This window comes from Mesoplodon densirostris, chromosome 15, assembly GCF_025265405.1.
Source record: "Mesoplodon densirostris isolate mMesDen1 chromosome 15, mMesDen1 primary haplotype, whole genome shotgun sequence".
NCBI lineage: Eukaryota > Metazoa > Chordata > Mammalia > Artiodactyla > Ziphiidae > Mesoplodon > Mesoplodon densirostris.
Genome location: NC_082675.1, coordinates 87,776,305 through 87,788,931, shown reverse-complemented (window position 1 = coordinate 87,788,931; position 12,627 = coordinate 87,776,305). Strand labels below are relative to the sequence as shown.

Here is a 12,627-nt window from a genome sequence, read left to right as displayed (position 1 = left end):
CTTCCTTTCCAGACACGACCTCTTTCTCTTCCGAAACCCGGAGCGAGCGCCCGCCCGCCTGGGTCCCGAGCCTCAGGGGAGGGTGACGCTGGGCCACCGAGCCCGGGGCTGGAAGACGGTGCACCTGGACACGAGCCCCGCACGGTCTCGGCCCACGTGTCACCGCGGGGGGACCGGCTCCCGAGCCCCCCGCGGGCGCGCCCCCGGGGCCGCGGCAGCTCGCGGTCGGACCGGGCCCGCCACCCCCGGGGACGTACACCGGGCCGGCGCCTTCTCGTCAGAAAGGCCTCCCACGACCTGCGGCAGCCAGGCCGGGAGGGCGGCGGGCGGGGGAGCGGGAGGAAGGTGGCGGGCGGGGAAGCGAGAGGAAGGTGGCGGGCGGGGGAGCGGGAGGAAGACGCCGAGGACGGGGGAGGAGGACGGGGTGTGGAGGGGGGAGGAGGAACGGGGGGGAGGGAAAGAGAGACGAGAGAGAGAGGAGGGCGGCGGCGCGCGCCTCGCCCCCGGCCCCGCCGCCCGCCCGCGCGGCCCAGGAAAGTAGGCCCAGCCCGGCGGAGGGGCCGGCCGCGCCGCGCCGGTATCATTCCGCCCGCACCCTGCGACCCAGCAGTCGGGCGGCGGCAGCGGTGGCGACGGTGGTGGTGGCGGCGGCGGGGCACCCACCGCGACCCGGGCCCGGCCCCCGGCCCCCGACCCCAGCCCGCTCCGCCGCCCCCGGCCTGGCCCGCTCCCGGCGTCCTCTGCGCCGCATCGGGGGACTATATTCGCGCGGAGCGGCACAGCGCGGCCGGGCCGGGGCCGCTTACCGGTGTCGCCGCGCGCCTTGCTCTCCTTGGGCTTCGGGGGGCGGCCCCGCGGCATCGTCGGCGGCGGCGGCGGCGGCGGCCCACCCCTCGGCTGCACACACACTCACACACATACACTCGGCGGAGCGCGCACGCGCGGGGACCGGGCGCGGGTGCGCGGCGCGCACCCGGCCGAGCGGCGGAGGCGGGCGGAGCGGCTCGAGCGGCCGCCGAGCCCCGGCCGAGCGCCCGCGGGCCTCACGGGGGGAAGACGCCCAAGCGAGCGAACGGGAGAGCTCGAAACGCGCCAACTTCGGCGGGTTCCATGGCCTGGCGGGCCGTGTTAGGGGCGTTGGGCGCGGGCGCGCGGTGGGGGCGGGGAGCGGCGCCGTGCGCATGCGCGGTCGGCCGTTCGGGCCAGGGCGGACGGAGGGCGAGGGGCAGCGGTCACCTAGCGGCGGGGCCTCCTGAGGTGTTGGGCAGCCGAAGTCAACGCAGCCGGTAAGGCCGCCGGGAAAGTAAGTAGGAAAGGTGTCCTTGTAACGGGCAGAGGTGGTGAGAAGGAGCTTTCCAGGTGGAGGCAGGTAAAAGAAACAACCCAGCCACGGGTCCTTCCTGTGGCTCGTGCGTAGTCTGCGTCCTGTGTGTGTATATGCTCGTGTAATTCCAGGAAAACTGAGCGCTCCATCTCCCCGGGTTGCTTCCGGAAGGCCTTTGAGAGCATCCCTGTGAAAACCACAGGGGCAAAACGACTGGGAGCCTAAATTTACCCAAAACATCGACCTTGGACTGAGGAGGACCCACCCAGAAGTCACTTATGTTCTATCCTCTGATGTAATGCATTAAAGTTTACAATCTCAAATGTGTCCATCTGGTTTTTGTTGTTGTTGTTGCCCATACTGACTTAACCCAAAACCCGAACAGGAGCATGACGGCAGAGTGTTAGGTGAGGTGAAGCAAAGCCGAAAGAAAGTAGTCTAACATCGTCTTAGTATCCTCAGAAAAATGAATGCAAAGCCATAAATAATGACCACCAACTACACGCAGGGTATTATGAGGAAATACAAAGGTTAACAAGACAATCTGTCCCCCCGAAAAACTTGGAACCATGGGGCAAGAAACAAAACTAGTCAAGAATCCACAGAGAACCTTGAGAAGGACAAGGTTAATTATAGTTAGAAAAATAAATACAAAAGACCCCTTTCTTAACTGAAACTTAGTAAGTGGTTGGGTGCTAACAGATGGTAAAGGGTTTTCTACGTGGAAGCAACAGGGTAAAGAAGGAAAAACTAAAATGAAGAGTCTTATCTGTTAGGGGCTTTGTATACATCCAATTCCTGAAAAAACAAAACACGCTCAGGTTATTCAACCTCCCAACATCAGGCAGCCAGTGAATGGCAAATGGGATTTAGCCATTGACATTTCCTGTTCTTCTTAGTATGTTTTAGTGCCTTACGTAAAATACTTCTAATCCATACAACATTCCTTCAAGGTACTCTTTTACGAATGAGATTCAGAGAGGTTAAGGAATTTGCTTAAGGCTACATAGCCTGTAAGCAAATCCAAGACCCAAACCAAATCTGCTTACCTGTTAATCCCATGATCCTAGTTGCATCAAAGCAGAAGTCTACATTAAGTTTAGACAAAATATGACAGTACTACCATATGCATGTTAGGGCTGGAGTACCTTGTAAGGCTGAGAAAATAGATTGGAGGCAGATAAGAATCCTTGGTCATTTATAAATCAATTTGGATGATGGTGATGTGTTTGTGAGTGCATACCCTATTTTGTTCTGAAAAGGATTTGAAGCAATTTATATCGGGAAAAACAGGAGGAAATCAGGACAATGGAAAAAACAGAAAAAGTGAGTAAGCACCCAAACTAATAAAATCCTTATAAAAGGCAAATAGAAAATCAAACTCCAGGTTTCTTAGCCCAAGCAGAAAAGTAGACATGATTAGTTACAAGATTCTCACTTTATCCATGAAAGAGCTGCACCTCTATCACTGTGCCCCCCATGTAGTTTCACAGGTTTCTTTCTTCACCATACATGCATACCTACACATATCTGCGAGACATCTTTACTTCTTCCCTTCTGATTTGGACGACTTTTATTTCTTTTTCTTGCCTAATTGTTCTGGCTAGGACTTTCCAGTGCAATGCTGAATAGAAGTGGTGAGAGTGGGCACCCTTGTCTTGTACCTAGTCATAGTGGGAAAGCTTTGAACATTTCACCATGAGTAAGATGTTAGCTGTGGTTTTGTCATATATGGCCTTTATTTTGTTGAAGTACATTCTTTCTCTACACAATTTGTTGAGAGTTTCTATCACGAAAGGATGTTGAATCTTGTGAAGTGCATTTTGTGCATCTATGGAAATGAACATATGATTTCTATCTATTAATGTGGTATATCACGTTTATTGTTTTTCATTGCTTCCCAGGAATAATTCTACTTGATCAGGGTGTATGAGCCTCTTAATGTGCTGTTGAAATCAGTTTGCTGATATTTTGTTGAAAACGTTTGCATCCATGTTTATGAGAGGTATTGGCCTACAGTTTTCTTTTTTTGCTGTGTCTTTTTTTTTTTTTTTTTGCAGTATGTGGGCCTCTCACTGTTGTGGCCTCTCCCGTTGTGGAGCACAGGCTCCGGACGCGCAGGCTCAGCAGCCATGGCTCACGGGCCCAGCAGCTCCGTGGGATGTGGGATCTTCCCGGACCGGGGCACGAACCCGTGTCCCCTGCATCGGCAGGCGGACTCTCAACCACTGCGCCACCAGGGAAGCCCCTGCTGTGTCTTTATCTCGCTTCGGTATCAGGATAATTCTGGCCTTGTAAAATGAGTTTGGGAGTGTTCCTCTCTTCAGTTTTTGAAAGGGTTTGAGAAGGATTGGTGTTAATTCTTCTTTAAATGTTTGGTGGAATTTACTGGTGAAACCATCTAGTCTTGGGCTTTTCTTTGGTGGGAGGTTTTTGATTACTGTTTCAATCTCCTTACTCATTATCGGTTTATCTAAATTTTCTCTTTCTTCATGATTCAGCCTTGGTAGGTTGTATATAGGTTGGTTTTCTATACTCACCCTCCTGGGTGTGTCAGAGGGTTCCATGGAGGACTGCTCTTTTCCTCCTTTTCATTTTGAAGTTGATAACTATATCAGACATTTAAAAAGGGGGCATAAAACATATCCTCCCCAGAATCACCACACAGGGCACAGCTAGAAAACAGGACCAACACCGCAGAAGCTCCACATGGGATCCTGACTGAAAATGTCCTCCCCCTAGAGATACCTGCTCTCCTGATACTATAATAATCATCCCCTCGCCTTTACGGTTGTACAGTCTATTTAGATGTCTTTAAATAAATGAAGTATTCATCAGTTGGCCCAGCTTTGGAACTTTTTCTTAAAGTTCTTCCAAATTCTGCTTCTTGCTTCTTTGCTCAGTATTGTGTTTGTGAGATTCAATGATGCTGATGCATATAGCTGCAGTTCATTTATTTTCACTGTTGTATTTCATTGTAAGACTATGCCATAGAGTATTCATTCAATCCACGATGGACTTTTGGGTTATGTCAAGTTCTGTTTTGTTTTGTTTTTAATTTTTATTGGCGTATAGTTGCTTTACAGTGTTGTGTTAGTTTCTGCTGTACAGCAAAGTGAATCAGCTATACGTATACGTATAGCCACTCTTTTTTAGATTCTGTTTCCATATAGGTCATTGCACAGTATTGCAGAGAGTTCCCTGTGCTATACAGCAGGTTCTTATTAGTTATCTATTGTATATATAGTCGTGTGTATATGTCAGTCCCAATCTCCCAATTTATCCCTCCCCTCATCCTCTGGTAACCATAAGTTTGTTCTCTACACCTGTGTCTCTACTTCTGCTTTGTAAATAAGTTCATTTGTGCCCTTTTTAGATTCCACATGTAACTGATATAATATGATATTTGTCTTTCTGTGTCTGACTTCCTTCACTCAGTATGGCAATCTCTAGGTCCATCCATGTTGCTGCAAATGGCATTATTTTGCTCTTTCTCATGGCTGAGTAATATTCCATTGTATATATATATACCACATCTTCTTTATCCATTCCTCGGTCGATGAACATTTAGGTTGCTTCCATGTCCTGGCTATTGTAAATAGTGCTGCAGTGAACACTGGGGTGCATGTGTCTTTGAATTATTGTTTTCTCCAGGTATATGCCCAGGCGTGGCATCGCTGGGTCCTATGGTTTTGTTTTTCAATGAACATGCTGCTATGAGTAGTCTTGTACTTGCCTTCTGGTGTTGATTTTTTAACACAGTATGAAAAATATTTGTGCCTATTATTTTATTTTTTGCTTTCAATTTGTTCCGTCATCTAAGTTTACTTTTCTCTACTTTCTTGCCTTCTTTTGGATTGACATGTTTTTCTTCCTCTACTTTTTCTCCTTTCTGATTTGAAAGTTACATGCTGTATTCTGTAAGGGAACCCTAGAAACTTCAAGATGATACTTACGAAAGTTGAATGTTAATAAATATCTTTACCCTTCTCCTAATTTATATACCACGTAGTTCTGTGTTTTAATTCTACTTCTAAGCTTTAGAAGATATTATTATATTATTTTATTTAGTCTAATTTATCTAAATATACCTCCATGTTCCACTTTTTTTGTCCATCACATTCCTTGCACCTCTGACCTTCATCTGCTCTTTCCCTCTGTCTCATGCACGTACTGCACAGCTTCACTTAGTAGCATGACCAGTGCCAAACACTCTCATTTTTTGTTCACCTGAAAATTACTTTATTTTGCCCTCATTTTTATGGTTAAATAATTCTAGGTTGACAATCATTTTCTTTCAGTCCACTGAAAGTGTTCCATTTTTTAGCTTGGCTTCTGTCATGGGTGATGAAGAGTCTTATCAGTCTTTGTTCTTTGGAGGTTATCATCTTCACTGGAAGTTTTTAAGGCCTCTCTCAGCCATTCGTGTCATGCAGATTCATCATGGTATGCCTAAGTATGGATTCTTTTTATTTACACTTTCAAGAATTCATTGAAAAGTGTAAGTGAAATTTGTCTTTCTCCTGGAATCCCAACCAGATTTATCATAGGCCTTCTCATTTTATTTGCCATGTTTCTTAACTTTTCTTTCATATTTTCTGCCTCTTTTTCTCTCTGTAGTGCATTATGGATACTTTTTTAAGATGTATTTTGCAGTTCACTGATTTTATCTTCTGCCATGTCTTCAGTTAAACCTATTCATTGAGTTTGATAATTCAGTTATTTTCTGTTGTATCTCTTGTAATTTGGTTCTTTTTCAAATCCATTTGGTAAATTTTTCCAACTTTTTAATGATAAAATTATCAAACAAACCTTTCAAAAAGTTGAAAGAATAGTCAAATGAACACCTGTATACTGACACCTAGATTCAAGCGTCTTACTATTTTTGCCATATTTGCTTTATCTATTTATTTTTTTCTTTCTTTTTTTTTTCCAAACTATTTTAAATAAGTTGTAGACATCCCATTTTACCCTTAAATAGTTCAGCATGTATCTCCTAAGAACACTGGAATTTTCTTACATATCCACAATACCATTATTATACCTACAAAAATTACCAATAATCTCCTAAAATGGTTAATACCTAATCCATATTCAGATGCTCCTAATTGTCCCTGAAATTTGTTTTCCCAATCAGGATCCAATAAGGATTAATGTCTTTAAGTTTTTATTGTGCCTCATTTTATTATTTTTTTTTTAATTTTTTATTTATTTATTTTTTTTTTTTTGCGGTATGCGGGCCTCTCACCGTTGTGGCCTCTCCCGTTGCGGAGCACAGGCTCCGGATGCGCAGGCCCAGCGGCCATGGCTCACGGGCCCAGCTGCTCCGCGGCATATGGGATCCTCCCAGACTGGGGCACGAACCCGTATCCCCTGCATCGGCAGGCGGACTCTCAACCACTGCGCCACCAGGGAGGCCCTCATTTTATTTTTTACAGCTTTATTGAGATGTAATTTACATAGAATAAACTGCACATACTAAAGAGTGAAGTTTAATAAGTTTGACACATACAGATGTGAAACCATCAGCACAATCAAGGTGTGAATATATCCTATCACCCTTGAAATTTCCTTATTCCTCTTTGTATTCCTTCCTACCCCCTACTTCCTACTTATTTCCCTGGCACCCACTGATCTTCTTTTTGTCACTATAGATTAATTGCATTTTCTAAAATTTTGTATAAATGGAATTCATACAATATGTATTCTTTTTGTCTAACTTCTTTCACTCAGAATAATTGTTTTGAAATTTATCCGTGTTGTTGCATGAATCAATAATTGATTACTTTTTATTGCTGAATATTATTTCTTTTTGTTTTGAGATATGATTGACATATAACACTGTATTAGTTTCAGGTGTACGACATAATGATTTGATAATTGTAAATATTGTGAAATGATCACAATAAGTCTAGTTAACATCCATCACCACACACAATTACAGTTTTTTCCTCATGCTGAGAACTTTTAAGATCTATTAGCAACTTTCAGATATACAATACAGTATTACTAACTATAGTTACCATTAGTAACTATGGTTACATTATATTTCTAGGACTTATTTATTTTATAAAAATACGGAATGCTTCACAAAATTGCAGTCCTCCCCGTGTAGGGACTATGCTCATCTTCTCTGTATTGTCCCATTTTTTGCACTGTTGAAATAAGCACGGAATAGTGTTTCGGTGTGTGGAGGGACCACAGCTTCTCTAACCACCCACCTTAGATGGAGGTTTAGATTGTTTGCAGGTTTTGACTGTTATAAACAGGATCCGGACTAGGGTGAGAGAAGCAGGGCACCTTGTGTGCAAACTTAAGGAGGTGCTCACTGTCAGGTTTGTGCAAATGTCCCACTTGCCTTGCCCTCATACCAGCCCTGATTGCAGATAAAACTGCTATGAACATTTGTGTCAAGTCTCAGCATGGACATATACTTTTCATTTCTCTTGGGTAGATACCTAGGAGTGGCATGGCAGGGTGATATGGTAGTCGTATCTTTTTCTAGAAGCTACTAAACTGTTTTCCAAAGTGGTTGTACTGTCTTAACATTTCTACCCACAATGCATGACCTTCCAGTTGGTTCACTTCCTCAACAGCACTTGGAATGGTCAGCCTTTTGAATTTTAGTCTTTCTAGTGGGTGTGTAATGGTATCTCATTGTGGTTTTAATTTGCCTTTCTTTAATAACTAATTATGTTGAGCATCTTTTCATCTGCTTCTTTGCTGTCCGTGTATTGTCCTTGATGTATTGTCTGTTCAAATCTTTTGCCCATTTTTAATTGGATTGTCACCTTATTATTAAATTGTAGAGTTTTTTAAATATTCCGAATATAATTTATTTGTCAGATATATGTTTTGCAATATTTTCTCCTAGTATGTGGCTTGCCTTTTTATTTCCATAAGTGTTTTTTGAATAGCATAAGTTTTTATTTTTTTGAAGTCTAAACTACCAGTTGTTCCATGACTTTTATCATTTTTAAGAAACTTTGCCAAAGTCACTAAGATTTTCTATGTTTTCTTCTGGAAGTTTTAGCTCTTATTTTTAGGTCTTTCTCCATCTTGAGTTAATTTTTGTATATGGTATGAAGTAAGGGTTGAGTTTTATTTTTTTCAATATACTATCCAGTTGTTCCAGCACCTTTTATTTAAAAGATTATCATTTCTCCATTGAAGTGCCATGCCAACACTGTTTAAAATTAAATGATCATATATGTATTGGTCTATTTTAAACTCTATTCTGTTCTATTACTTTTTTGCTTATTTTTTCTCCAGTGCTACACTGTCTTTAATACTGTAGCTTTATAATAAGTCTTGAAACCAAGTAGTGTTAAGTTCTCTAAATTTGTTCTTTTGCAAAGTTGTTTTGCCTATTCTAAGTCATTTTGACATTTCCTGAATTTTAAAATCAGCTTGTCAATTTCTTTAAAAAAAAATCTGAGTTTTTGAGAATTACTTTGAATCCTTAGATTAATTTGGAGTAAATTCACACCTTAACAATATTAAGTCCTCCAGTCTATGACCACAGTATCTTTATTTATTCAAGTCTTCTTTAATTTCTCTTTGCTACAATTTGTAGTTTTCAGTGATCAAGTCTTGCTCATCTTTTGTCAAATGTATTCCTCCCATTTCGTATTTTTGAGGTTTTATTAAATATATTGTTTATCTAGCATCAACTTGATTGTTCAATTGATTTTTCAATATTGTCTCTTTATCCAGAAACCTTGTTAAACTTATGTATAAGTCAGTCTAGCTTTTTTTGTAGATTCCCAAGTGTTTTTAAAATTAATGATTATGATTTCTACAAATTAAGTATTTTACTTATTTTTCAATATGGAGCCATTTTTTCTTTTTCTTGCTTTGTTGCACTGGCTAGAACCTGTAATAATAGTTCTAGTACTAATGGACAGTCACGATAACAGCAAATTTTTTTTCCTCTTTCATATTAGAAAGAATTCAGTCTTTCCCCATTAATTATATTTTTGCTATAAGTTTTTTATAGTTGAGGACATTCCCTTCTTTCCCTAGATGGTGAGAGTTTCTATCATGAATGAATGTTTGATTTGCTAAAATTTTGCTAAGAACTTTCACATCTATGTTCATGAGAGTTATTAGTCTGTAGTTTTCCTGGTAATGTGTTTTTCTGGTCTTACTATCAGAGTAATACTGGTCTCATAGATTGAATTGTGAGGTATTCCTTCCTCTTGAATTTTATGGAAGAGTTTAGCATTAGCACAGTTTTCAAGTCATAGAAATAATGTTTAGGTTTTTTGATTTGTTGTTGTTTGTTTCTCATCTGTCAAGAATTAAATACCAGCAGCCAGTTTTCAAGTTAAAATGAAGATGCAAGCAAAACCATTGGGTATTAATTTGCCACCAGGCACATTTACACATTTAATCTCTTTCAGTTGTCCCAGGAATAGAAGTATAGACTCCCATTTTACAAAAGTCTCTCAAAAGAGGTTAAATAACTTGCCTGAGGTCACACAGTAGGTCTTGGAGTTCAGATTGGAAAGCAGGTCCCTAGGTATCCAGAGCCCTGTGCTCTTTCCCATACCAGATGAGCAAATTAAAGTACATACCTTGCCCTTCGAGAAGCTGAGATCTGGGAGTGGGAATCCGAGTTCACTCCAGAGTTGCCTGAATTCACAGATTCCAAACTGAACTAGACTCTGAAATCTGCCTGAAGCTGAAACTGCTTGGAGTACTTTCAGAAGTAAACCGACTTAGTTTGGCACCTAAGAAAATTGAAATAATATGATAATAGAAATAATAACTTATGATAAGTAGATAAATAAAATGGTTACTAGGTATAAGCTAGAACTGTAACACCAATCAGCCTGTCTCACGACTTCCTCAAGAAGCACTCAGTAGCCCAAGAAAACAGGCACAGGCCCACACGGATGGGATGGTGTGAGCACAAGCAAGAAAGCGACTGGGGGCAGGGGTTAGGGGTAAACTAGGGAGCTACCAAGAGCATGATTTCAAAAAGCACAGTCAGCTGATGTGCAGTAAGGAATGACATCATTCAAACACCACTCAAGTAAGGAAGCAAACGATGTGTGCAGGGGGAGAGTGTCTTGGATAATAAGGAAAGCAGATGTGGATCCTGATCAGCAGTCATGGGGTGGAACAGCGGGAAAAATCAGGTTTGCCATCAGTGAGGAGACTCTAAGACACCAGAAGAAAGAACAATTGCTTTACAACTTCCAACACATTTTCCCCATAAATTCCTCAGAGTTGCTGACAGAAAACAGAGGTGTCAGGCTGTGTAAGCCCAGGAAAATCGCCTTACCTTTCCAGGTCTCAGACCGTAAAATGAGAAGGCTGAATTAGTGTCTCTCTGACGTCCCGAGCAGTTTTAACTCTGTGACTGCTCTATGCTTCAACCAAAAACCATCAAACACTATTTTTTTTTTTTCCCCAGGGAGAGTCTGTTGGATAAGTTAAAAGTCAGTGGCCCTTGAGCAGGACACTTCCAGGGATCAGGGGTCGGGGTGTCCTGCTTGCCCACTGATCACAGGTGTGAGCATTACTCTGGGCTGTAAGAAAAACGAAAATGTACTCATGATTCACTAGCAAACTCAGAGCCCAGCTTCACGATGCGGCTCCGTGGCAGCCCCTCCCTGGGAGGCCGGGCCCACAGAACCAGCCACGTTTAAAGGGAGGGCACATCCCACCCCATTTGCCCTGGATCCTAAACACAGCCAGCCCCAGTGCCTGTGAATGTATGTATCTTTATGCATCTATTTTCTCTTTCTATATTGTGATGAGAAATGTATCTTGTTCATTTTCACTGCTGTAAAGAGTTCTGTTATATAACTATATTAAATTTTCTTATCTATTCTGTTGGTGAAATTTAGGCTATTTCTCTTTTTTTTTATTATTACAAATAAAATTGCTGTGAACATTCTTATACATGTGGACATAAGTATGCTGGGTTGTAAGAGTGGAGTTACTGAGATTTAAAATGATTTTCCAGTGTGATTGTAATAATCTACATTCTTACCAGCAGTGTCTGAAAACACCCTCATCACCGTCTGGTATGACCAGACTTCTTAATTTTTGTCAACCTGTGGGGTCTTATTTGAGTTTTCCTAATTTCTAGTGAAGTTGAACTTTTCTTCCCTTGTTTTTCCTCTTCACTGATTTGCCTGTTTTTATTTTTGCCTACTTTAAGCATTAGGTTTATGTTTTTTACTATGAGATCTATAGTAATTCTTTATATATTCTGAATACTAATATTTTATCAGATAAATGTGTTATAAACATCTTTCCATTCTGTGGCCCATTTTGGTTTGTCATTTGAGAAATGCAAGTTTTAATTGTAACATAATTTCGTGGACCAGCCTTTTTCCCTATCGCAATAAGAATCCAAGTTGTTCATTGTGATCCTTTCTAATTCCCCCGGAGACCCCTCCCCAGCCCCGAGCCTGTGTCCCCGGCGCTGCGGTGACCTGACCTGGGCGTCCCCGCTCTGGGCCCGCTGGTTGCCCTCCCTCTGTCGCATCCAGCGCGTCGTCCCCACCCCGCCCCCAGCCACACTGTCACACAATCACTTTGATGCTGTCCGGTCTCTTAGCGCAGGGTCGGTCGGTCTCCCCCGCTAGGTTTTGGATTGTCGAATCCGCTTCCCCAGGCGGGGAGATCTGTAGGGGAGGCAAGGCCCGTGAGGCTGGGGACCAGCCCGGGGTGATCCGGGTGTGAACGCCCTACCCCGGGCTGGGGAGCCGGGGGCGAGGCCGGGTCTCAGCGGGTGAGCTGCAGGGTCTGGATATTCATCACATAGGCAGAGGCGGGGTGGGAGGAACAGGGAAAGGGACCCGGGCCCGGGACTGATGCAGGTGGAGCAGACTCGCGCGCTCACCCAGCGCCCTGGCCGGTCACCATCACTTCCCACCCGCGCCGGGACCCAGAGGCTGCGACGTGCCGCCCGGGGCACCGGAGCTCCCCGCGCCACCCCCCCCCCCGCCAAGGTGGAGGCAGCCCTCGTGGAAACGGCGGGTCTGGGTTCCCTCCCCAGGTGACTAGATCCAGGGATGACAGTGTACACACGGAAGGGAAAGAAGGAAAAGACAGGAGCAGAATGGGGAAAATGAAGAAGAAATGAGACAGAGTCGGGGAGGAGGAGCGCCACCTGGTGGCAGATCGCGCCGCCTGCACTCTCCCCGCCGCAGAGCAGACCCGGGCCATTTAAGATACAGGCCTGACCTCCAGCGCTGAAGCGGTGATTGGCACATAGTGGACGCTTATAATAACGATATTCATTGAGCAACAACTCTGAGGAGGTTTTTGTTTTTGTTTTT

General features: G+C 43.6%; 1 protein-coding gene and 1 non-coding gene across 8 annotated transcripts in view; both read right to left on the bottom strand.

Annotated features, from left to right (window-relative positions):
- ZNF236 (zinc finger protein 236) overlaps nucleotides 1-935 on the bottom strand; it is a 93,834-nt gene extending 92,899 nt beyond the window's left edge. For all 7 annotated transcript variants that reach the window (XR_009534493.1, XM_060118516.1, XM_060118517.1 and 4 more), the window contains exon 1: nucleotides 807-935. Coding sequence is in view for 6 of the 7 variants with exons in the window: in XM_060118516.1 (XP_059974499.1) it covers nucleotides 807-861 (55 nt within the window). In the remaining variant the exon portion in view is untranslated. The remainder of the gene's footprint in view (nucleotides 1-806) is intronic.
- A 6,460-nt stretch (nucleotides 936-7,395) lies between these two features.
- On the bottom strand, nucleotides 7,396-7,497 carry LOC132503358 (U6 spliceosomal RNA). The gene has a single exon (XR_009534601.1). It is a non-coding gene; the product is annotated as a U6 spliceosomal RNA (small nuclear RNA).
- Nucleotides 7,498-12,627: the final 5,130 nt, after the last annotated feature.